This window comes from Pezoporus occidentalis, unplaced genomic scaffold, assembly GCF_034315485.1.
Source record: "Pezoporus occidentalis ecotype Australia unplaced genomic scaffold, CSIRO_AGI_Poc_V1 ctg233, whole genome shotgun sequence".
Classification (NCBI taxonomy): Eukaryota; Metazoa; Chordata; class Aves; order Psittaciformes; family Psittacidae; genus Pezoporus; species Pezoporus occidentalis.
Window position 1 is genome coordinate 151906 of NW_026914212.1, and position 25661 is coordinate 177566.

At 43.7% G+C, this 25661-nt stretch overlaps 3 protein-coding genes across 3 annotated transcripts in view; 2 read left to right on the top strand and 1 right to left on the bottom strand.

The window, feature by feature from the left end:
- Window positions 1–25661, top strand: part of PLEKHB2 (pleckstrin homology domain containing B2) — a 469993-nt gene that overhangs the window by 128148 nt on the left and 316184 nt on the right. The gene's annotated exons all lie outside the window — the stretch shown is intronic.
- On the bottom strand, window positions 806–2276 carry GPR148 (G protein-coupled receptor 148). Its single transcript, XM_062621735.1, has one exon. The coding sequence runs from the start codon at window positions 2150–2152 to the stop codon at window positions 1094–1096; it is 1059 nt and encodes a 352-aa protein (XP_062477719.1). The 5' UTR covers window positions 2153–2276; the 3' UTR covers window positions 806–1093.
- AMER3 (APC membrane recruitment protein 3) overlaps window positions 23548–25661 on the top strand; it is a 36538-nt gene continuing 34424 nt past the window's right edge. Inside the window, exon 1 of the mRNA XM_062621736.1 lies at window positions 23548–23697. The gene's annotated coding sequence lies outside the window, so the exon portion shown is untranslated. The remainder of the gene's footprint in view (window positions 23698–25661) is intronic.

Sequence of the window (25661 nt, forward strand, 5' to 3'; positions counted from 1 at the left end):
AGTCTCTTAACAAGGTATCATCTTTCTTGCCCCTCAGTACATCAACAGGCTCTGCCACCTCTCCTCCTGACCTTCCATGGGGTTTGCTGGCAGATACCCAACATGAGCTCTGATATGGAGGGATAATTTGGGATCAGGCAGCTAGAGATGTGAGCCAGAACTGGGAGATGCCTCTGTGGGGACTCAGAAGCAGTGTTTATGCTTAGTCCCTCATCTCAGGTCATGCCTTTGGGTACACCTCTGCCCAGCTGGACTCAGCCTTGGCCTGCTTGCATCAGCGTGGGCCCAGCAGGGAGGGAGCCAGGGCTCTGGGATGACCCAGGGTGCCCACAGCCACCCGCCTGCACCCTGCACCTACTGCCACCTACTGCTTCAAGCTTGTCCTCCCTCACTGAGCAACACATTTATCCCTGTTACTCCCCCACACACCATCATCTGCTGGGCTGCCCAGCAGATACTGATCAAAGGTGACTTCCCATCAAACTGAGATTTTATAAGAAGTCAGTGTTTTGCCAGTTGTCAGTCAGAATCCATAAGGCAGATATTATGCCAGCACACTGCACAAGATGAAGCACAGTGTTCTGCTGAGTGCAGTAGTTTCCAGAAGCACTTCTGGGTTTATGTTTTAAAGAACAGGACATTGGCTACCAACCTTGCAAGTGCAAGTGAAAGAAATAGCTGTTCTGTTCCTAGCACGCTTGGTTAAGGAGTCTCTCTGCTGTAGGTGATGCTGTCAATAGACCTGTGGTTACCCCCTTTGCTTTGCACCGCCTATTTTCCGGAAGGGCATCTGACACAGGTGGGTGAAAATGGTCTTGATTCAGTATCTCCTCCAAAAGATACTGCCTTCCCACATCAGAACAAAGCTTAGAACTTTGTCTACGGTAACATTCACTGTATTCTCAGCTGTGATGGAATGAGAGATCTGGGGGTCTTCTGGCACCAAGGAGGCAGAGTGATCAACTCACGTCTTCTCTGACGTGAACCAATAACCTCTTCTTTAGATTACTTCTTCAGAAGCTGAGTTCCATCAGGCTTGCACGCTAACAAGGTGAGCACAGCTCCTTCTCCTGTGGCTGTGCTCTGTGTTGGCTCAGAATGGTGATGGAGCAGGTAACACCAGGCGAAGATGCTCTCTTCTGACAATGGATTTGAGAGATGCTGAGATCTCTCTGTACCGAAGTCCATACAGAAAAGGGAACAAAACTTTAGGCAGAATCATCAGGACATTGCAGACTGTCAGGGAGACCCAGACTCCTACCCTCAGTTTGACGACAACATTAACACACAAGAATGACTCTACAAATAGGGCCATGAGTGGGAAGAAGTAAAAAAATAAGACAGTGTTGTGCATTAAGAACGTTACACTGGCTCTGGAGCAGATGCTCTCCCATATACCTGATTGTTTCGTTTTAAAATACAGAGTAACATAGCAGCAAAATATCAGAGCCAGGCAGAGAAAGATAACCATGGTAGAAAGCCAGAAACAGAGTTTTACAGCGTCAGTCCCATGTGGAGTTAATATTAATATGACTGGAACCGAGCACATTTCCAGGGCACAGGGCACAAAGCTGCGAGTACTCAATAGCACCAAGAAGAAAATCCCAGGGAAAGCCCCAGCACACACCCATAGTAATACAATAACTTTTTTAGTTCGGGAAGGAGGCAAAATAGCAACGTAGCGCAAGGGAAACAGGACAGCTATGTATGTGTCCAAGACTATTGCAGCAGCTGTGAACAGTCCTCCACAGTAAGCCACTGCCAGCAAAAACAGTAAGAGAACACAAGCTTCCTTGGGGAGAGGTACATGTGCTGCATTGAGAGCAGATGACACGGTGTAGAACAACAGGTAGATCAGATCGAAAAGCAAAGCGTTACCCAGCAGCATGTACCTTGTTTCCCGGCGGATACTAAACCTAGAGAAGATTACAGACAAGATGGTAGGAATGATGAGGACACCTGCCATAAGGCAGACAACTGGAGGGATTAGAAACATCTTCATGTTTGTGCCTGATAGGGAGAGAGACCATTCATCCAGCAAATAGTACAAAGAAGCATCATCCGAATTTGAGGAGGTGTTGAACTCTGTCTCCCAGTGGCAGTATGCAGTTGCATTCACTCTCTTTACTAAAGCAGTACCAGAGAAGTTCATTTCCTTAGGAGTTTTGGATGATTGACTTGGAGAAAGCAAGATCTTCTACACTGAGTCCTTAGAAAGGCAAATGATGCAAAAAGCCCATGGAAGCAAAGTGATTTCTGTAGCAAATTCTACCAGCTCTTCTTAAGGACAGAAAGTTGAAACTTGTAAGTAAATTCTGTGGTGGCAAAAGATGTTCTTGCCTAAAGTGGAGATTTTATTTAATTCCTGCAAAATCCAATGTTTAGAAAAGAGAATGAATCTTTGTGTGGTTTAAAAAGGTCTAAATCCCTCAGCTAGCTCTTGGATCAGAAGAGGCAGTGTAGAGCTTGGTCATTTTCAGTATTTTGAGTTTGTTTCCATCACATTATCACAGCAATGAGGCAGATGAGATATTAGCTTGGCTAAACAAATATCCAGTGATACAGAACAACATTCCATGTGTACTGATGTAGGGGAGTCATAAATGTGATTGGGTGATGTATTATACCAATTTGTATGCAACACCACAATTGAAGTGATCAATAAAAATGGCTCTCAGTCACATTGTAAAATTGTATCACAATGGCTCTAGTGAATAAAATTACCTTATTTATAGATATCATTTTGCTTCAGTGAATCAAATCATGTTATTTATAGATGACAAGTCTTCCTGTGTCTTTTTAAGTGCATGATATACACATACTGAATTCTCATCTATTGCAGACAGACAGTCAATCTGTGAATTGTCCGGGATGAGTGCCACACACTATAATGTACCATCATACCCTACAGCAGACTTGGCATTTCCAACATCTATTTGGAGACCAATTCTTGGACTACTGGCCAGCATGCTACTGCACTGCAGTGCTTTTACTATCAGATCTCAATGTCAGAGCTGGGGGTGCAATGAGAGAATTGTGAAGGATCCAGACTGTGGAGAAGGAACTTTTGGAGTTCTTCCAGGCACTTAAATAAATAAGTGTCCAAGTTCAGACAATCTTTTTGGCAGTCCTGACAAGCCTTCCAGGACCTCCCACATTCACCAGCATGGTCAACTTTAACTGTTGTTTCACATATGATTTTCCTTCCCTTGTCAGGTAATACGGATTTTACTACTGATGCTACGAGAGCACAGCGAATTCAACTCCTTACTGAACATGGCAGCATTGTATTCCTGATTTCCCCAGCACTACCAGCATGTACCAGTTCAATGTGCTTTCTTCCCAGGGAGCCAGTGCAAAGTCTCACCCCGCAGAAAGTCGTGCTGTGCCTTGGACGTGCTGTGCCTTGGACGTGCTGTCTCAAGGCATGCCAAGTAACAAAGCAGACAGCTTATGAAACTCAGCATCAGTCACCAAATCTCATGCAGATTTCATTTCCTTACACACTGGCATTTGGCACTCATGGAACTGTGTGTTAAGACAGTTTGACAGGCTGCACCATCTGGAACAAAGGGATAGAAGGAAAAACCCATGATAATTTTAAGCACAGCATTCCAGTTGGTATGGTGCCTGCCTAGGCAAAAGAGATGTGATTATTTTTGCTCGTGCAATACTGCATCCACTGAAAAGTATGTGAACAATACTGATGCAATCACGCATTTGGCTTCAGGATCATGACCTGCATCTATCAATGAGTCCCAACACAGTTAATACCTTAAGTAAACAGCAGCACTCAAATACCCAAACTGTTGAACTATACTACTAATGTAATATGGAAGGGAAGCCATGAAAACTCATGTGTGTGTAAATCACTTCCAACCAAAACTACAGACCTCTGTTAATGGTGGAAGTGTTTGCTGCCTCCCAGCTCATGGCATTCCAAGGATGCCCTACCAATAGGCAGATTCATTCCTTCCCACAGAAAATCACAGCTGGTTAGGATTAAATGTGAACAAACGAAATAGTTCATTGTCATCTCAACTGCACACTTTTGGCTGATAGAAAAATAAATGCAAATACTATATACAAGGACCTGCTGGCATGTACAGGAGTGTCTAATGCAGCCAAGTACTTCACAGACTGATGTTACACGGCACTATAGTTCTGCAGATACATATATCTCAAGGGCCTGTTGTTTACATGTAGTTGTTCAGTTAACAAATAGCTCTTTTTTTTTTTTTTTTTTTTACTCATTTTTCTCCTGATTCCTAAAAACAACATCCTTATAGCAAAGCTATGCCTTCTTCTTGGATAAAAGAACTGGTTATTGTAAGGTAGAAGTCCCAGCTACATACTGGAGGGTGACAAACATTGACATCCTCACTGCTGAAAGGTGCAAAGCAAAGTGGTAACTCCAATAACCTTCAACTGAACCACCTCTTAAAAATCCAATTCTATGCCCATGTAAGTGTAAATGTGAATAATATAAGGCAAGCAATGGGAAAGGCAAGCAAAGGTACAATCCTACTTGTTCTGCAGTAGCTGAGAGTAGCAGGTTCACTCTCAGCTCATGACACCTTCATGACAAATGCAAAGTAGCTCATGACTCTCTTGTTTAGTTTGCATGCAGAGCCAACACAGAGCCTATGAGACATTATAGATTCACAGCCATCAATTATTCATCTGCCACAGCCTGCGGATGGCAGAGTAAGCCCTATGGCATGAGCTAGTTCAGCTTTAACTGTGTACTGTGTTTTAGGAATGCAGGAAGGCTTTGGTTTTACACAAATGGAAAACAGCAAATAACTGGAAGACAGATTAAACCCCATCAGACCTGGGCGAGTCCAGACAAACCCACTCATCTCAGATTTCCACAAGGGCTTATAACTGTTCAGTATAGTTCTGCTATACTTAAAAATTGTGAAGGTTGGTGTCTTGGCACACTGATATACACCCAAAACAGGTTGCTTCTGGAGAACATCTGGTTTCTGTCTCTTCATTTTCGTAAGCTTAGGAGGCTTTTCCACATCTGGACCATCTGCAAGGGCTGGCAGCTCTGAAGACCACTCCTGAGGATACTGAACTTAGTTCTTTGCCCATATGTCTCTGTGTTCCATGTTTTGTGGTGCCAACCAAAATGACTCTCCTGCAATTTCCTGTAATCCTGGCCCTAATGCTCTAGTTATTGATTATTTTAAATGGTACCTGCTACATTTATGTTAAGTGGATGCACTTTTTACATATCTTGCTGAGTCAGACCTACAGTATTAGCAGACCCTCTTCTAGTTCCATATAGCCTATATTGATTTTCAATCTGAATCATACACTGTTAATTACTTTACTCTTTCTGCTTCAATCAACATCCCACTGAAAACTTAGATATCTGTTGAGTTTGAGAAATGGAAGAAAGCAATCATTCAGCCATACGGAACACATGCAGCAGCAACTGTACTACATTATATTCAGTTACGGACTACAAACAGGTATTGTCAAATTGAACAGAAAAGGTCAGAAATATTACTGTCTTACAGCAGTTGGTATGAACTTCACTTTATACACAGATAAGGAAGCTTCCTAAATCACAAGGAGTTAGGTATAATCAATTCAACAGGGAAGCACTATAGAGGAAAGGGAAGCCAACCAGAATAATGCTACAATTTTCCCAGTCCTTCATCCCCAGAGCCTGTGTTAGGAGGGGATATGCAGAGGAAGTGTGTTCACGTTCACCTCTGCTGTTCCCTGGTGCCATCACATCACTGTCTCATCATCAGCATGGAGACTTTGACATGGCTGCCTATTCCAGCATCACTCACAGGTCCTACCCTACAAAATGATTCTCTGCTATGGATCTGCCCCAGAGACTGATCTGTCTGACCAGGAGCCCAGGGGAAGCACTGCAGAAAGGCTGCCTCAGAGTCCACTACCAGCTCCCTGAACAGAAGTGTTCTGGATGAGACAGTTAGGTCCAACAAATCAACATATTCATTGGCATGCTGTTTCATGGGGGTATTTCCAGCCATGTTTAGTTAACAGAGCCATGACCTCAGGAGCCTTCATGTGCTATTGTAGTTTCTTCAACTTCCTTCCATGAATGCCCCCCTTCTGGACTCTACTTAGATCCAGAAGGCATGTCATTTGCTGGTAAAGTTCTTCCAGCTGTGAACAGCCACGTGCCCATGAGCAGGCCAACTCCTCCCAGCAGGGCAGGGAGAACCAGTCCTAATGACCCCCTGCCTGTATCCGTGTTCTCACTCTGGGAAAAATGAGCCGCTATCAGTATAAAGACCAAGTCATTAGAACTGCTTAACTGTTCTGGTTGAGCTTTCCCTCTCTCTTCTCCTTTAAATAGAAAGACAATTAAAAAATTACTTCTTGTCTAAACCTTTAAGACCCCCTCAAAACTCTCCTGCAAACCCCTTCAGGGTCAGGACCTGCAGGGGCCAGGTACAGCTTGACTGTGCTAGTCCTACCATCCCAACCTCCATGCCTCAGCTATCTTATCTCCACTTGGCTCCAGAACTAGAACTGTTCAGTGCTTTGCTTGTTATTTGCTATAGATAAGACACATACACATTGCTCTTGTAATTGTACAAAGTTCACAAATCAGGCATAGCAACTGAAGGAAGTCAAGAAATGGGTGTGAAAACTAAACTCAGATTGCAATGACTTTAAAGGTCAAATGCAACCTGAAATGAAAGAAAACAGGGATTAAAAAGTGCTGGTTTGAGGACATTCTGATGAGGCTCCCAAACAAAAGAGAGGATATTGAGAAAGCAACTGGGAGGACTTTGCATTAAAACCCTGAATCACTTCTTCTAATTCCAAATAGCATCAGGCTGTAGTGATCACAAAGCCAAGGATAAATTTAGGACCAAATCGGCCTTGCAGGTGCAACACTGAGAATTCAGCTGGATGTCAGAAGAATTCTGGAATATTTGCCAAATATTTCAACAAAAGGTTTGAAAAGTAACACAACTTGAGGAAAAAAAAAAGTGCCCGTAAGTCCCATACACCACCTACTTTCCTGCAGGGCACTGCTTAGCCTTGACTGCTGTGATCTGCAGCTCTCAGAACTCACCCTCATTTCCTGAGCCTGGCCAGGAAAAGCAAACCAGGTTTTCCTCTTCTGCCACAGTGCCTCTTTCACGCTGAAAGGATCTGTGTGATTCATTCACTAACATGTTTTCATGTGCTGCTCACAGCTCACAAGCTGCAGATGTGACAAGGGATTTATAGCAAACAGATGCTACTTTACATTTACGATCATTTATGGACAGATTCAAGGGACAAGAGAACCCATCCCAGGCTGTTTCTTAGATTTTGTGATTTATCCTGCCTACCTACATTTTATAGCAATGCATTTGTGAAAATGGAGGAGAAAGCCTACTAACTAAGGCCTATTTTTAAAATACTTACTTTCCTTCCTAAAGCAGTTTAGTTTGTAAGGAGGAACCTGTCAGAAATTTCAAACACTATCCAACATTGGCATTAACAGGAGCGAACTGCAGAATCAAAAGCCTTTAGATAACTAACAGTAATATATCACTCTTACGTGAAGATTTAGCAGCTATCAGAAGAGATTAAATCCATATTTAGTATTGCGCAGACCCATGAACAGAACTAGAAATACACACCTGAATTTAGGGCTCCTCGACTCCTTTTTAAAGTCAGGAAGAAACTTCCTTTCCTGAGAGAAAGCTTTTCAAATGGGGGGGGCTACATATATCAACCAATCTCCTAAGTGCATCCTTGCATCCCAGACTGTTTTTCTGGTTGTGGCTGGCACCAAAGATTGTATGTCTCTGTCCTGTCTCACCAGCAATGATCTCTAACATCACCTAGGAAGAACAGGCAGGGAAAAGCACAAGTTACCTGGATATGTCCCTGTCTTAACACGTTTTCTCTCATGTATAAAGCCAGGCAGTACAGGAGAGATTTAGCATGGGATTTCCTTGGAGGATGATTTGATGAGAAGGGAGACAGATGGCTGGAGAGTGTAAAGTGCAAGTTAAAATGAGATACCAAAATGGAGATGGAAGGAAAAAAGGGTAGAGAATACAGGTTAGCATATAGAGGCAGACAGGCAGAGGCTTTAATAGTGATGCAGCAGAGAGGAGGACCCCAGCCACAGCTGTACACTGTTACAACAAAGACAATATAGGAATCAAGATGGAAGCAAACACACTAGAAGCAGAGTGCAAACAGAAAAGGAAGGAAAAATACAGTGCAAAATAAAATACATGTTATCTCTTCCTATTCATGCCTCTTGATGACAGGCTGTGAATGAATGGATACAATCTGTACAGGCATGGACAGCCACAAGGCACAGTACCAACCTGGGGAGGAAGGAGCCTCACTGCCAAAGTTAGGATGCTCCTTCCCAGGTCCCAGCGCTATCCCTAGGAACGGCAGTGGTCCCTGGGTGCCAGAGATAATGAAACAACATTGATTCTCTGAAATACCTCTGCCCACAGGGAGATGCTGACCTTATCTCACACTGATGAAGCAGGTGCCAGGCGCAGCCGCCATATGGCAGAGATTAACTGCCAGCATGTGCTGAATTAGAGTCACCATCTCTCATTAGCCAAGTGAGGGATATGCCGTGGGTTGCATACACAGTGCCATTCACAAGCTCTGCTGTCCCTTCCCAGCAGCTCCTTTGTTACTTAGCCAGCACAGGTGCTTAAAAAATAGATTTTCTCCACATGAGCCCTCACTCTGCCTTGTCCTCTCATCAGCGGCTTTGTGCTGCTCCTAGTCATTTCCATGGCAATACGCTGTCCTCTCACACGAGATTCAGACTTCATGGAAGGAAAGCAGTGCTAGGGAGGGCAGAGGAATACACATGGGGGGAACACAAATGCTCCCAACTTGAAAAGAGATACTGCTGTTTCTAGACACCACTACCACTTACTAGGCTATGTAAACCCACTTCAGCCTCTCTCCTGGCAACATCCACAAGCACACAGCAGAGGGCACATCACCCCCTGGCACACCCAGAACTTCTCACAAACAGGGAGGGACTGAGGCAGAGAGAGAACACTGCCAAGGCAGCCAGTAAGCTGAGATCTTCACTAAACGCAGCCAGGTTTATTTCTAGCTTAATTATTTGTTTCTTTCTTCTCCAATACAAATTCCAGTTCATTAAAGAATGTGTGTGAGGAGCACCAGAGAAAATATATCCTCTCTTTTCTTTTGCTATTGACCTCAGCAGCACCTAGAGGCAACAAAGGCTCTGTGAACAAAGATACAACGGTACCTGGTGAAGAACTGAGGCCAGGTGCATGTGCAGCAATTTAACACAAATCCAACTGAAAAGCAGCAGCAGAGCCAGGAATGAGAGTTTCATCTCCTGAGTCTTGTTTCAGAGCCAACATACCACACTCTCTTTTCAGTCTGTCTATGCTTTCATAAGCAGTGCTACCTACCAGCATGGTAGCCAACTCCAAACTGCCTCCAGGTAGCTCAGATATAGCTCATCTATCCACAGCAAATGCCCATCCTCTAAGAGTTCATTATATTTAAAGCTAGTGGGAGTGACTAGAAAACAAACCATTTTTCTAACCCCTTCTTAGCATTTCCTCAGGAATTACTAGGTACTTTTAATTGAGCTGTTCTTCCCTCCTATAAGCACCAGTTTCTTGCTCCAAAGGAAATATTCCGGTGCCAGCCCAGCACAATGGATTGCACCTAAGAAGGATGTAAAGATTCACAAAACTGCAGCATATAGAAGAAGAAAAGTTAAATGAATTAGCAACCCATTTTAATGAGCTATTCTAACAAACTGTAAGTTGAACCAGATCAGAACTGCAGTCTCTCACTGAAGTCCCCCAGCGATGCTCTGAAGCAGTTCAGGGGCACACACCACTGTGCAGCTCTCATTCCTGGAAGTCCTGAAAGTGCACACGATCAGATGTGCCTGTTGATCACTCCAGTATACTTAGCTGCATCATGAGTCCTTCCCCTTCCAAACAACTGGCTTCCCTGAGAAGCTCACCATATTCTCTTGGTTTTGGATCTTGCCCAAGCTGTATTCAAACCAGCATTGTTCCATCAGTGCCAGCTACAGCTCTAGCACAGCAGTTGTGGGATTACGTGTGCCGTCCCCCAGGACACCACTTCAACCCCAGCCACTGTCTCTTCATTTCAGGCCAAATACCATGCCAGTTTCTTCCACATCAATTTCTGAGGCTGTTTCTCTACTTACTTCTCTCTCCTACCTGCTATTAGGGATGGAAGTGATGGCAAAAATGAGATGAATGCCTCTTTTCACACCCAGCTATCTGTCCTGAAAGCCTCCTACAGTGCCTATTTCTGAACCACTTCAGCTCCTACCAACACCCTCTGTGAGGCAGTTTCTGATACACATCACTGAACCCTACTGTAGGCAAAACAAACATGCATCTGAGGCTGTTTCTGCTGTTGGCAGCCTGAGCAGTATAATGGAAAGCCCCTCTGCTCCTGTAGCCTCAAATCTGCAGGACCAGTATTTTGGGTGTTGCACATAGACCACATGTTCTTAAAACTCCTCTGTGTGCTTGGGCTGACACAGGAGCTGCCAGGCACGTGCTCTGGATTCAGTTTCACAGCAAGTGTCTCACCTTGATGCCTCGCTAAAAATACTACAGCAGAAATGACCTCAGCCCTGAAGTGAGACAAATGGCATGCAAGGCCCAACCAGAGGAAGGTGAGAGGGCCCCTAAGGCTAAACCCCAAACTGTTTACTGGCAAGATTCCCAGGCCCACCCTTCCTGTTCCCAAAATAGAGAGGTCTATGCCTCTTAGCTGTCAATAAACACCAGCCTGGGGAGTTTCTCCACAACCGAGGAAAGCCTTTCAACCTGTTGGAAAACAGCCTGCAGTAGGTTAACTCTGTCAGACTCAAGATAGGGACCCTGGAGCCTCACAGGGTGCCTGCTGGGATACAGGATTAGAGAAAGATGAACTGGAGGAGGGTACGCTCCTCCTACCCACCCTTCTTACTGTCCTTTCTGCTTTTAGCATGCTATAAATGACCAGCTTCACTGGTAATGTGTGCATAATCAGGACTGATTTCCAGCAAGAGGCCCAACAAAAGCAGCTCTGAACTACTAATTAATTTTGTGGTTTTGTTTCCAGTTAATAGTGTAGCCTTAGGAACAGGCAGCCTGTGTTCTTTGTTTAGGCATAAGAAGATCTCTAACCTGACAGAGAGCCAGCCAGAGGTCAGGCAGCATCTAGTCTGCTGAAGAGCAGGAAGAAATACGTTCCTACACTTGTGCAACTTACTTACTTTTCTAAGGAATTTTAAATCTGGAATTTTTTCGCCATTTTCATGTGCCCTGGATTATTTTTTTTTCTGCCTCCAGGGAATCACTTTCCTCTTCTCAGGGGAATTCCATGCCTGCCTTGAGCTATTTCATTTGGTTGGGTGAGGGGTATTTTGGGGGTGTGTGTAGGATGGAGTGAAGGTCTCTTCTGTGCAAATCCTGTCCTAGGGGCAGATCAGCCCAGGCCTCCTGTGTCTTCACGCAATTCCAGTGAAGACAGCAAGAAATGCAATAAGCCTATGTACCATGCATTCAAATCCATGCAGGAATTAAGCCCAGTATGAGAGGATGTGCAGAGGAAGAGAGCCTTTTGTGGGGACTGGACATTAGGGTATTATGGCTGCTGTGAGCAGCACAGAAAATCTACTAACACCTCGTCCTGTGCTCCATGGAGTTCTTCCCCCTCCACGCCAGAGCAGACAGGTTCTTGCTACTGGACCACAGCAGAGTTGTGACCGGCACCTCCAAGACCCACTTGCTGCGCTGAGGTGCACTTGGAACCACATCTACCTTGTAACACTGCAAAAGATGGGCCACATGGCTTGGAATGGGAACAGTTTGGCTCAGGATAACCTTTTGTTAAACAGATCTGGCCTGGATTTGGCTCTACTACAGTATGAGCATAAACACAATGAACCATGACTGTGTACAGGCACCCTTTTCCCCAGACTTAGCTCCCATAATTACAAAAAAGTTGGGTTAACCCTAAAGCTTGTGTTTTCCTTCACAAATTCATACTAATATTGACTCTGAAATATATTTTATCTGCAATCCACATGCCCACACCTCTTCTCAGCTTCTGGTTCCAGCTTTGAGGTTGTCCAGATTGTCCCTTTGTCCTTCTAAGACCTCTGCACTAACCACACTAATCCTCAGTAAGCAATCAAATCTCCCCATCCGTGCTTTTACTATTTCCCTTGGCACCACAGTATGACTTTCCTATTTTAATTAACTTGAGCAGGATGCCTTGTTGAGACTTAGCTGCTCTGATTTCTCATTATGTTATCATAATACCATTTAGCAACACCACCCTTTGCAGCAAGGAAAACTGATTCCAGCCCCTTGAAGGCAGCACAGTGAAACAAAGAGCCCTCACCAGGGCCCACATCAATATTCAGTTGCATTCTTGTTACCCTGCTGCATTTCCTTCCCAGTGACGGCACCAGTTCTTGCCTACTCACAAAAGCACACATTAAGATACATTTCCTTATTTTGCTTTTGATGGTTATCATCACTTAATTTCAACATTTTAACCCCTCTGTGCTTTGCTTGATATATGCCCCCTACACGTACCTTACTGCATCAGTTGTTAGTACCTCACATCACTGTTTGCCCTTTTCCGGCCAAGTAACTCGTTGCTTCAAATTGTCCTGAGCCTATTCCACATTTTGCAGCAGTTTAAGACCCAAAGTACATGGGTCACTTTACAGAATTGAAGGAAAACTTCTGCTTCTGTTTCAGCACAGATGTTTCCAAACCCACTTAGCTGGGATACCATTATTAGCAGCAGGGACTGAGAGGACAGCAACAGCACTCAGCTCTGCAATGGGCTCTATGGGCTGCACTGAGGCAGGACACAAAATTCTCCAAACACACCCTTTTATCGCAGTCCTCAACCCCTTCCTTACCACAACCTGAAATACACCCAGTCTAAGCAACACCTTACCCTTGGTCTCAGTCTCTTCCTCAGGCCTGTTTCCATCTCAAGTTGTTGTGTGCTTCCTGCAACTGCTGTGAGTTGCCATTCGTGCACAAAGCATCAAGTTTACACCAAGGACCTGTTTCACATTAACTCCTGTTCAACTACTTGGTGAAACTCCCTTTGTAAGCACCTGCACACCAGCAGAACTGGACACAGTCTGTGCCACACGTTCACATAAAAAGCTCTGGAGTAGTTTTGTACCACTAATAATATGTGAGTTGACCTCGGAATAACTAGCACTGGAAAGAGCTGTGTGTGAAAGGAGTTTACCTCCATGGAGCTCCTGGCAGGAAGATGAGACTTGTGCCAAGCATCCAGCAATTTAACACTAAGCAGCCTCAGCAAAATACAAGCAGCACAGGAAGGTGTCATTTGGACAAACAGCAGTGACCTGGAGGAACAAATACAAGGAAGTATTCTTTACCACATCCTAAGGAAGAGACTTGCAAAAGTGGCCTTCTGCTGGCTTGTCATGGGCACAATCATCAGAGAGATTGCTCTCAAAATTCTTCAACCAAAGTCAAAGCTTAGGTGGATTAATGCAATTCTTTAAATGTTAATAGAGTAATGTCAGTTCTGTGTGGTTTTCCCCCTTAGGAAATCATGCCAGATGTAAAACTTGTAAGCAGAATAGGTGCAACAAGACTAATGACAAGGCTGTAATATCATTTCTGTTTTGTTCATGAATGTCCATGATAACCTTGCTCGTAAGTCCCAGCTCTCAGTTTGTTATATGTGAATAAAAAGCACATTTAACACCCACTTATATAGCTCTCATATATGAGAAGGCAGGATGTTAAGCATACATATTCTGAGTACAGGCTGACAGGAAGAAAAGACAAGGTAATTGAATGTAGGAATTGGGTTGCAGGAACAGGGCTGCACAGTTTCAGGACTGGAGGAGAACTGAGCTATCAGAGGATAGAAAGTTTGCTGACAAAGCTTAAAGTGAGATTCAAAGCCAAGAAATTGTTCCCACGTTTACATGGAAACATACCCAATGTTTGATGTGAAGGGCCATCTAGTGGAAAGTCTCTTTATTTGTTTGTATTTGTACCAAATACAGGCAGCCTTTTACAACAGCCAGAACAAAGACATCTTTGCCTGTTAACATCTCTGAAACGCACTTTACAAGCTTTTCTTTTCAGACAGAAGGCTTCCCTGCTGAGACACTACAGCATCCCCAGGAGAACCTTTGGAACACGAAATCAAGCCTGCAGTGGTGCAGGATCCTTTGCAAGCAAAGTGTCCATTTTCTAACATTCATTTCCTTTGACTGATGACTTCAGGAAGCTTTCCTCAAAACATAAAAGGAGATAACAGAAATACAAACCTCAAAATTATTAATACAAGGTCAGAACAGGCTCAGTGACACTATCAGGCAGCATACTGTGACGGTGCAGAAAGGCATTAGTATACATGTAACACTGTCTCTGGTATTTCAATTAATCACATAGCCGTGCTGGCTGATCCTCAGTATTTCTGCACAGAAGTATTGAGTGCTCTGAGTGACAGCCTCTGGTCAAATGACTGTGAGAACCCAGAAAATACTGGAATCGCTTCAGACACCTTCACATTAATTCACCCAGCTACCCATCTGTGCAGTGAGGAGGGGAGAAATGGGTTTCACAGGAGTGGTAGGGCTACCTACACATCCCACTGTGAATCTGGAAAACAACTAGGATTTCCAAAAGCATCTCTCATATTTAGGTTTTTACCATTTTCTCACATTTATTTACTACTGCATTAAAGCTTATAAACAATTGCGCTTAGCAGGTGGTTTTTTTCCCCCACTGATTTACACATAAATAGTTTAAGCATGGTAATAAGGCCAGCTTCTCTGAGATTTTGTAATGTGTTGTTGGTGAACTGCTTTTGGTACTTAAGATGTTTACCTGCCTGAAATGCTGGTTTTTTGGTTGCTAAGAGAAGCAGAGTTTCTTTTACAGCCCCTTTTCCCCCAGTGGGGGTACTGCAATGGTCTGTCTCTGCTAGCTTGCCACCTAGTTTCATTAAACCTGTTAAAAAAGGCACTATTTTCTGAGAGTTCTCTCACTCTCTTAAATTAGGATAAACCTGGCTAAGAGGTGTAGAAGTTATTCAAAGGCAGGGACAAGTACACAGGTACAAGCAATAGGATTTCATAAATCTGAGAGTGTGCAATCAATTGCTTCATGCCATGAAAGCTGACTTTGGATGTTCATTTATTCTTTATTATGAAGCAAATATATTAAATAAGAATATGCAGTGTATAAGAGCGTAGTTTGGACTATTCTCTAACTAACCAGCATCTCTCTTATAAGCCCAGTGCTTAATAAATTAATACAAGCTATGCCTCACTCAATCAGCAAAAAGAAAAAGCCCACAAAGTATTAATGGGAACAATAAATCCTCACATTTTCCAAAGTATTTTTTTTCTGTCAAGAAGTATATTTCCAATGCTTACTAAACAAGAGCTTTTCTTCCTGGTTCCTCACTTTCCTTCTCTTCCTTTATTGCACAAATGCACTGTCTACTCACTGCTCACAAGCCAGGAGGAAGTCAAAAGAGACTCCAGAGCTGCTCTGTGGCCTTTCGCATCCTTCTTGCTGTAGCACCAACTCCAAGTAGCTCCCACACACCATGGAGCTGTAGATGCAGCAGCTGTGCTCCCCACTTCCCTGCCTCCTGTCCTGGATCATGTCACCGCACAGGGGGGCTGTCACCAGCACGTTACCCACAGCTCTGAATGGGGTGCTGGGGCACAGACAATCTATTGCTGGGGTGCTAAATTGCAGTGTCATTTTAACACCTCTTTTAACCTGTTTGCTTCAATGAATCTGGTCATCCTCTCCTCACAGAAAGTAATGAAGATGATTATCACAGTCTGACAGGTGTATCATCTCCATGGAAGGCTTTTGTTCGGCCAAAGATGAGAACTCTGAAATAAGCCACACATTGCTGATCCACTCACCCCACACCCTTGAACACCGAAGGGATGTGACAGGCTTGCATCTTACTCGTCAAAAATGCAACAGATGTTTCAGGTGGAAGCAGAAGGACACATCAGGTAGATCAGGCAAAAACCCCCACATCTTCTAATACCTGTTTAGGTGCTGAAGGGCAGCAGTGCTTGTGGGAAGAGGACCACAGCAGGTATGAGTTAGCCTCCTCCCTGACTCATGTTTCTCTGCGTATTACCTGGGCTCTTCCACTACTTAGGTATTGCAGCACCTTGTTATTTTAGGTGATTTCTAATTAACTGGGGCAGCACTTCCCAGTCTGGAGCAGATGTACCTGGATTTGATCCATGGTGGCATTAGGGAAAATATCTATAGCAGAAAAGAGCAAAAGGCAGAGAAATCTGCCTCCTCCAGCTCCAACTAGCAGTACTGGCACTGCTGTGACTGATTTGCATGGCGTCCACCACAGACATCCTGCCCTACAGAGTGTCTGGAGGTGCAGCAACATTTCTTGTACAGAAAACTTAAGGCTAAAGCAATAAATAAGGAAATCAAGTTCCCCATACCTCTGTCATTCTCATACCATTTCTGTGACAACACTACTCACTTACGTGTGAATCCAGGCTTCATTCTTGACTCAGCAACTCATTTAATGAGGTGAGGAAGAAGTTAACTCATTTTCTGACTGGTTTCTGTCCATTTTGGGATACCATTCTGCTAGCTTTGAACAGACTAGGCTCTTTGAAACACTGTCATTCTTCAGATGACTATGTAGGTATGACTGTGCAGACTACGTACCTATGACAAGGCAGACTGTGTAGCTATGACCAGGCAGCCAGCACTTCATACTCCTTCATACACCTTCCACTCAAGCTCTGTGAACTCATCAGTTTCCTTATGCCTTCTCCACCCCCCCCCCCAAAAAAAAAGTCCAAACCAACATAAAAAAGGGCTTTGAAACACCTTAAGGCATCTGATTTTCAAGAAGGACTAGACTCCCTGTAAGGTGTTTCAAACCAGGTCCCTATAAACAGAGGTATTAAACACAAGTCCTTTTCAGAAGTGTAAGCTGTAGCAGTGCACTTGTAAGGTGAGAAATTGCCACCTCTGTATTAAAGCTCAAGAATACTTTCTGAATCTCTTTTCCCCAATGAAGGTGTCCTGTTCCACAGGCTTACTACTCCCCCCAACACATAGCAACAAAGAACAGAGCACAGATACCCTACCGTAACACAGCATCACTCGCATAGCGCCACTGAGCTTGGCTCCCAGCTCTCCTCAGGCACACTGCTCCCGTCTCCCAGCCACCACTGGCTTGCACTGGCACTCAGCTCTGGGTTGGAAAAATGGCTACTGCACATTTGTAAGATAAATATGTAACAGTATAATATGCTTGGGAACTGCCTAGGCATATCAGCTGGCTTAGAAATGTTAATAACCCCTCTATGAAAAATCAGACAGCTGGGAGAGACTGTTTTGTTGCGGAGCGATGGTAACAGCCAAAGCTATGAAAGGATAAAGCCCAAAGAATAGTGCTCAACAAATCACCCTTCTCTAAATAGCCTGCCAACTAGAAAACCCATAAAATAGCATATTTTAGAACTGGCTGGTAATTTGTGCAGCTGCAAAGCAAATGATGACCTTGGCATTGTCAATACTCGTGATACATTAATGAAGCACTTTGTCAGAAACTGAGTTCCTTTAGTTTTACTGCTTTACTTACTGCAGCTGCAAAAACATATTAATGGTCATATTTCACTGCCATAAAAACCTTACTTGTAATGTCACACTCCTACCACAAGCATCATTTAATGACATCAGGGAACATGGTCAGAGGTTTCACCTTCCACTGTGATGGCAGTTAAGGCAGCAGCAGGCAGTAAGCTTCTGGAGTTAGTCATTACCACCTGGTAGTACAAAAAGGGCAGAATAAGAGGAACAAACACCACCAAACATTACCTCCAGGTCTGCCAGCAAACTTCATTTAAAAGTGTGTATTCTGTTCTCTTCTAAGATGTACAATTTGCCACTTTAAAATGAAATCCAGCTTGTGACATTGCCACCAATAACATAAACCCAACACACAGATTTGTTTCCAAAATGTACGTTCCACTGAGTAAATCAACCATAAGCATTTCTAACCTCATTGTTACCAACTGCACTGCTGGCAATTTCAAAGGCTTCATTTATCATCCATCTTCCAAATATTCTTTTGTTTGCCTATATTAAATACAGACTTGGTAGGCAAGTGGGATTTTCCGTACAGTAAGAGGCTACTTGTTGCCGTTAGCAAATTGGCTGTAGTGCTCTCTTCCCTCCCGGTCCCACCAACTACACAACTCGGCCAAGAGGTGTCTTCCCTCAGAACAGGATTTGTGACTGGATTCATGGCCCCCATCCTACTCACAAGGACTCCTTTGCAAGATCCTGTGACAAGTCAATCTTCTGTGGTATGACCAAGCCAGTGTGTCTGTGCCATACACACTATTTTCCATTGAGGTACTAAATAAAAGCATACAGTGAAAGGCAGAAATGGGAGCAGCAGCCTCTCCTACTCACAGCTCAGGATCACTGTACATGTAGATCTGAGCCTCTGTGCTATTGCACTCACCCTTTACTAACTTCATCTAACTACTCACTTTTATCTAGGTCTTTTTGGTTTTAGCCTTTCTTTGATCCCAACTTCAGCATTTGAAAGACTATCCCATTAGAGCCACTGAGTTTCTCCTTCACTGATGTCCTGTCTCTGTTATTTGAAGCTGTGTATCTCTGGCTACTTACACCTCTATCTCTTTCTTGAGTTTCCTGGCTGAGCCTTTAACAAAGCCTTAATTGTATATCTTGAGGCAGAGAGCAATATAAAATTAAGCAGGGAAACCAAGTAATACAAAACAGTGATTAAAAATTTCTATAGGTTTCCCTCAACTCATTACAATAGCATCTTCCCCAGCAGAAGCTCAGAAAATTTTGCTTATAGGTAGCATTGGGATATCTATGGAATAGTGCAGTTTGCCATCCCCCATGCTTTATGCTGAATGGTTATTTTGCCTTTGAGACGGGGCATCTGTTAATGACAACAGCAGTTCAATAAAGTGGAGGTATTCTTGCCTCGTGTGATGGTTTTGGCTGGGACAGAGTTAATTTGCTTCATAGTAGCTAGTATGTTTTGGATTTGTGCTGGAAACAGCATTGATCATACGGGGACGATTTAGTTATCACTTAACAGTGCTCACACAGAGCCAAGGCCTGTTTCTGCTCCTCACCCCACCAGTGAGCAGGCTGGGGGTACACACAGAGTTGGAGGGGTCACAGCTGGGACAGCTGAACCCAATGGACCCAAGGGATATCCCAGACCATATGTTGTCACACTCAGCATATAAAGCTGGGGGAAGAAGAAGGAAAGGGGGACATCTGGATGATGGTGTTCATCTTCCCACATAACAGTTATACATGATGGAGCCCTGCTGTCCTGAGGATGGCTGAACACCTGCCTGACCATGGGCAGCGGTGAATGAATTCCTTGGTCTCCTTTGCCTGTGCATGGCTTTTACTATACCCATTAAACTGTCTTTATCTCAACCCATGAACTGTCTCAATTTTACTCTTGCAATTCTCTCCTCCATCCCGCTGGGGGATCCATCCCACCCCATCCTGGAGGCACTCAGCACTCCTTTCTGCCCTCAAGAGCATCATTATTGGCACTCCCAAGCGTGGCTGGCAGGCAGGACAGCCAAGGTTTTTAATACCAGTACTGAAAGGGGCTCTTACAACTCTACCTGCTCCACCTCACCCCCTTGGGCAGCAAATATGGCAACTACAGCGCCTCACAGGGAAGACAGGCAGGAGATATTGAGGTGGAATAGACTTACAGAAAACTGTGGAAAAAAATCCTTCCATTTCCTTTTGCTAAGTAGTGATGTTATTAACAGCAATTCACAATCCTAGGTTTTGCAGCAGACACTAGTTCACCAAGTAACTGAGAGTAGCAATTAATGCAGTGCAAGTCATGGGAAGTAGATAAGTAGCAAAGACTGTTCCCTTCAACCAAGGCCAGTCCTGCTAGCAGTCTGGAAAGGAAAAGATCCATATCCCATTACCAGTTCTTTATGACATTCAAAACCAAGAAATACTGATAAGAATCTCTGAATAATTAAGTTTAAGCTGATGTGAGCAGAAAGCTCAACTGGATTGGAGATGTTAGACTCTTCATTAGCTTGCTGGCAGGAAATTGCCTAGGTCAAATTCATTCTGTAAGTAATTCCTTGGAAACAAATAAAGCTATCTCAGCAAACAGTTTTGTTCAGAGTCTTGGGGTTAAGGAATGTGCTAAGGCTTTCTTCCATGACAGAAAATTAAAGAGTAGTATAGTTTGCTGTTTGTGAGTTGCTCATGCTAATAGTTGTCTTCAATCATGTCATGCAGACATACGTTACCCACACTGGGGAGATGCAGGCTTCCAAGTTCTGGCAGGCTGGGCCTGCTAAACCTAAAAACTCCCTCCCATATTGTGGGAAAGAGCGCTCCCATATTGTCTCTTATGTAGATTTTTCTACTCCTTTCCCCTGTTCTCCTCATTAGATATAAAGGATCCCTGCTGCCCTACTCTGGCCACACCAGTGACTGTATGTTCCTTAGTCCCTCTTTTCTCAAGGGCCCTCCCTCCCCATGCCAAGGGCTGTGTGCTTTTGCTAAACAGATGGCAGCTGTTCTATGTGCCCCTCATTTACAGCTTTCTGATTTCCCTTCACTTTTACGCCCATTGATGCCCAAAACAATTCTGGACAGACTGAATTAATCAGATGGGATGATTAGATTCTCAAGAACCAACCTTTTGAACCAAGCTACCTTTTGAACCAAGAGAACTATATAGGAAAAAAGCTCCATTGCATAAGGGCTACCATGGTTCAGCTGCTATTCAATATACCATGTGCTTACCAGTGCATGCAATGAGAATGTGATTTAGGCTAATGCAGGCTATGGCTATGGGTAGCAACTGGATTTAGGCCTCTTCTCTTGATGAAGGGAAATAAAAGGCCCTGAATATGGAAATGTTTGTTCATATAGACATCCTACAGTAAACATTCTAAAAGCCAGAATTCTCTCATCACAGGAACTGCTTTATCTGAGTCATCATGAACAGGTCTGAACCACCCAGGTCTAAAGTGATCTCCTCTAACTCCTCCAACAAGGGGCGATAGGTGCCATTAGTCAGAAAAGGGGCATCGATATGAGAGCTTCCAAATTCCTGAGGAGCAGCAGACTGTTCTGAAGATAGCCAGATCTACCTGAAACACTACTGGAGCCATGAGCTCCTTCCTGACCAGGTTCTCTTCTCTAAATCTTTGAGGATGGCTTGTCTGATGGCGCTTGAGTTGAGCATCAGTTAGGCTTCAAATGCAATTTTAAGTGCTCTCTGTTGGGTATTTCCTTCTTCATATAACGTATTTGGATATATCTTTTCTGACGTACCTTTACCTTTAATGCCTACACTTCAGAGTTCAGAAAGTCAGCTCAGAAGTTGTGCCTGAGTAATTCCCAACTAAAAACTAAACCTCTCGTTTTGCTAGGTTTGCTCAGACAATACCAACACCAGCCATCAGCCTTGAATCAGCACTAGAAGTGACCTCATGTCTGCCAGCACTTCCAACAAGCCTTGGTGTTTCTTTGAATAAAGGACTTCAAAGTCCAAAGCGACTACACAAAAGCAAAGGTTCTCAAAAGCGACATCACTGCAGAGCAAGGATGTACTACCTGAAAACCTGGACCCACCAGGAAGAAAGGCTTCCTCCTGCATTAACACAAATACTTAATGCAGAATAAAAACTATCCCATCTATTTGTAATTATTGTATTTTCTCTCATGATTGGTCTGAATTTACTTGGTAGAGCTACTAGGATCCATCCACAGCTTCTTTCCTCCCACCAGTTTTTTAGTGAAGTTATATAAAGGCTTTCTACTTATTGCAGGTTGGATTGAACCTGGGGTGTTTTCCAAGATGTAACTTTCCAGTTTCTATCATCAGGGACACCTGAATTACTTACTGGCTGGCACTCAGAGTAGGAACACTCTGTTCTGCTTCCTTTAAGGTTAGCTGGCTGATTTTTCAGCTTTAGAAGCCTAGACATCACAAAAGGTTAAGCTCCTTCCCTCCTCCAATTCCAAAGTTCAGCTAAAGCACACCATGAATAGGAAGATGAGAACAAATAGAATAATAGAATCACATGGATTGTGTTGGAAGGGACCTTAAAGCTCATCCAGTTCCAACCCCCTGCCATGGGCAGGGACACCTCACACTAGAGCAGGTTGCTCCAAGCCCCGTCCAGCCTGGCCTTGAACACTGCCAGGGATAGGGCAGCCACAGCTTCTCTGGGCACCTTGTGCCAGTGCCTCAGCACCCTCACTGGGAAGAGCTTCTGTCTAATGTCTAATCTCAATCTCCCCTCTGTCAGTTTAAAACCATTCTCCTTTGTCCTGTGACTGCATGCCCTTGTAAAAAGTGCCTCTAGTAGCAGGTGAAGGCTTTTGTTTTATTTTCTAAATACCTGCACAGATTGGACCTGTCTGAACTTGCTCTGTCTCACCCTGTTAGAGGTACCCATTCGCTATGTTAGAGCAACAGTGATATTAGCCCCTACATCGGAAGGGCAAAGTATCTGTGGATATGCCAGTCTGCACACAAACTACTGCCTTGTCCTAGACTACAGCTCTAAACTGCAGCTCCCAGGAGAGCTACTGAAGCAGACTAAGACACTGCTTCACGGCATACACTTTTGCTTTTAAAAGGCTCCTAATCATGCCCCCAGCAGAGGTGTTTCAACAGGCAGAAAGGAGAAGGCTGGGGTTTTGAGAGACTGATATGAAGGACTTGGAGGAGAGTTGATGGGGATGGACAGTGAAGATATGAAGCCCTTCACTGGGAAAGGGCTTGGGCAAGGATGCCAGCTTTATGTTTTTGTGAAATTAAAGCTCTGGTGTTTGTGATAGTAATAAACTCGTCTATATAAAAAGAATGATGTAGTAACATCAGATACTGACTTCACTGCCCACGGAAGCAGAAGTTGGACTAACTGTAATAAGACTGCAATAAATCATGTTTGTGGAAGGCAATATGAGGTTAACACCAGGCACCCTAGCTTTGGACAGCAGCAATATTCATTCTCTCCCCTTAGACCACTTTGCTCTCATGTGAAATCCCCTCTAACTTAGGCATTAACAAAAGCCCTACACAGGGTGACACAGCTGAATAATCTGCATACAACGCACTAGCCTAAGAACATGTTAGGACTGCTTTTTCCTGAATCCTAGCCAGAAGCAAAAAATAGATAAAGTGAGAAATTAAATTAATTTGGATGTGTTCCTCCCTATAAAATAAGCAATCATATGGAGAGGAACCAAAATGCTGGCTCAGGACTCCTGCACTTACCTTTTGGGCTTTTATTCCTTAGCAATGGAGGCATTTCCATGACATCAAGCAGATAGCTAAAATAAGCATCTTTCCTAAATCAAGCTACGTGTGGAAGCCTAAAATCTATGTAAGGTACGAAAAAGCTACACGCAGGAGGAATGAGGGGGTGGGGATGAAGGAAGAAGGAGGAGGAAAAGACAGGGGGTGGAGAGTAACAGTGGAGAGCAGCAGTGGTCCAGCCCCTCAGAATCTGAAAAGCATCACAGGAGCCTCTGGATAAAGACCAGCCTTAGTAGCAAGGCTTGGAGACAGAGGATTTCAGCTCAGTGATAAAGCATGGTGAGTAGGATTTTTGTGATCTACCTTATTGTTTGCTCTGGTGCAATGGCATTTCCTTTGCTCTGACACTTGCAGCGGCTCTGAGGCACCGTTATTTCGGGATGACTGCTCATTTTTGGAGCATTGTTTTTTACTTAATTTTCCATACATCTCACAAATGTGTGCCTGTATCTATATAAAAGCACATCCTATCTCCTTTTGAAGCCATAAATTACTGAAAACAGCCAAAGCTGACAGCATTAACACTTAGCTGCCTGGTGCCAACAGGCTGCTGGTCGGAGCAAGTGAAAAATGCTGTTTCCTTCTCAGGTACACAGTGGAAATTTCTGCTCAGCTGCCTTGTCCTAGCAATAGAGTGATGATCTGATAGCTCCCTAGGAAGGAGTTTGTGCTGTCCTTTTATATGGTGTAATTGGAACATTTCAAGCAGTTTCATTTCTTTCAGCCTCACGTATAGAAGAAAACTGTGTGATGGGCACAGGGGATTTGGCAGAGAACGAGTCTCCTTTTGTCATGATATCAGCCTCCTTCCACCCCACCCTACCACACACCCCCCACAGAGCTGGAGAAAGCACCAGGTGCCCCACAATGGGCTGGGGGAAGCAGTGGGTGCTGCTGTCCCCCAGGGACCCCTCCTGTCAGCACACAGCAGGTCAGAATGCTGGGACTAGAAACGTGGTTAATTCTACTACGGAAAATTCTGAGCTCCACGGAACACTTGGCAGGGCTTAAAGGAAGGGTCAGGCTTCCCTACAGCACATTGCTAGTAAGATTAAGCATTTAACTACACATCCTTCTAGCATTCTGCTGGGGAGTATAAGATTTTACTTTGTGTGCTCAGGGGAATTAAGGTTGGAGAAAATCACACCAATGTACTTTTTGCCAATTCCTAGTGAGAAAACCATCGCCTGACCTAAATGTATATGCAAATAATTAGGCATCCTGAGTTACCCAAGAGAGACAAATGATTAAAGGAAATGATAAGATACAGCCACTAAGGATGATGAAGGGAATACTCCTCACAAGAGGCATGATCTCAATGCAGGTTTGTGTGTCACACAGGCATCTTTAAAAATAAACAGTCTTCTGTTTCCTGAATCATGACGTCTGTGATTACATCCTCCAGCCTTTCCACCCTGTTCTCTTCTGTTTTCTAATGGAGATGAGATACTAGCAGGGTAATAAGTTTAAGTGAGAAGATGAGCCTTGCTTTAAAATCCTCTTTAGTTTTCACCATAAGAACTGTTACGTTTATTGTTTATTAAGTTTACTGTTACGAGAAGCAGTGTTACAGTAACTGCAAACAGGGTATCACTGTGCTCTAGCAAGGACAGATTTTATTGCTTTGCAATTAAAAATCAAATTAATAGAATGGGATGCATGTTCATGATTATTAGTATTTCCATTATTAACTTTTCTGAGATAGAGAATTAAGGTTTTTGACTGAAAATAAGCAGTCTTATTCCAAACAAATCCCTCTCCCCACTTCACTGGGAGCACCAGGTGGTCTTTAGGCATTGCTGATTGATTAGAACCTAAGCATTAAAAATTAGCATTGTCCACTGAGTTTAAAAGTAGCTGTGGCTCTCACCACCTCATGCTTGCTTGGTTTTGCATTGTAAGACTTCCAACTGATGCTCAGCAGAAATCATCCAAAGGTATAGAAGGCATAAGAAGGAAGAGCCTCCCAGAGTGCTCCATTCTTCTTTCCTTTTCCCATTATAGAATTTCTTAAGAATTATGAAAAAAAAACCAACATTTTGCCTTAAAGTGCATCCATTTTAAGCATAACACATGCCCCAATGCCCAAAGCAGAGATATGTTTTCAGGAAATCTAATTATGCTACCATTTTTATTTGGAAAGCAGGGGTAACATTTTCAAAGGCAACACTGATACTCAGGATCTTAAGTTTGATACAAAGCCACTTGTGGGAAAAGGATTTTGGACTTGTTCCAAACTTGTA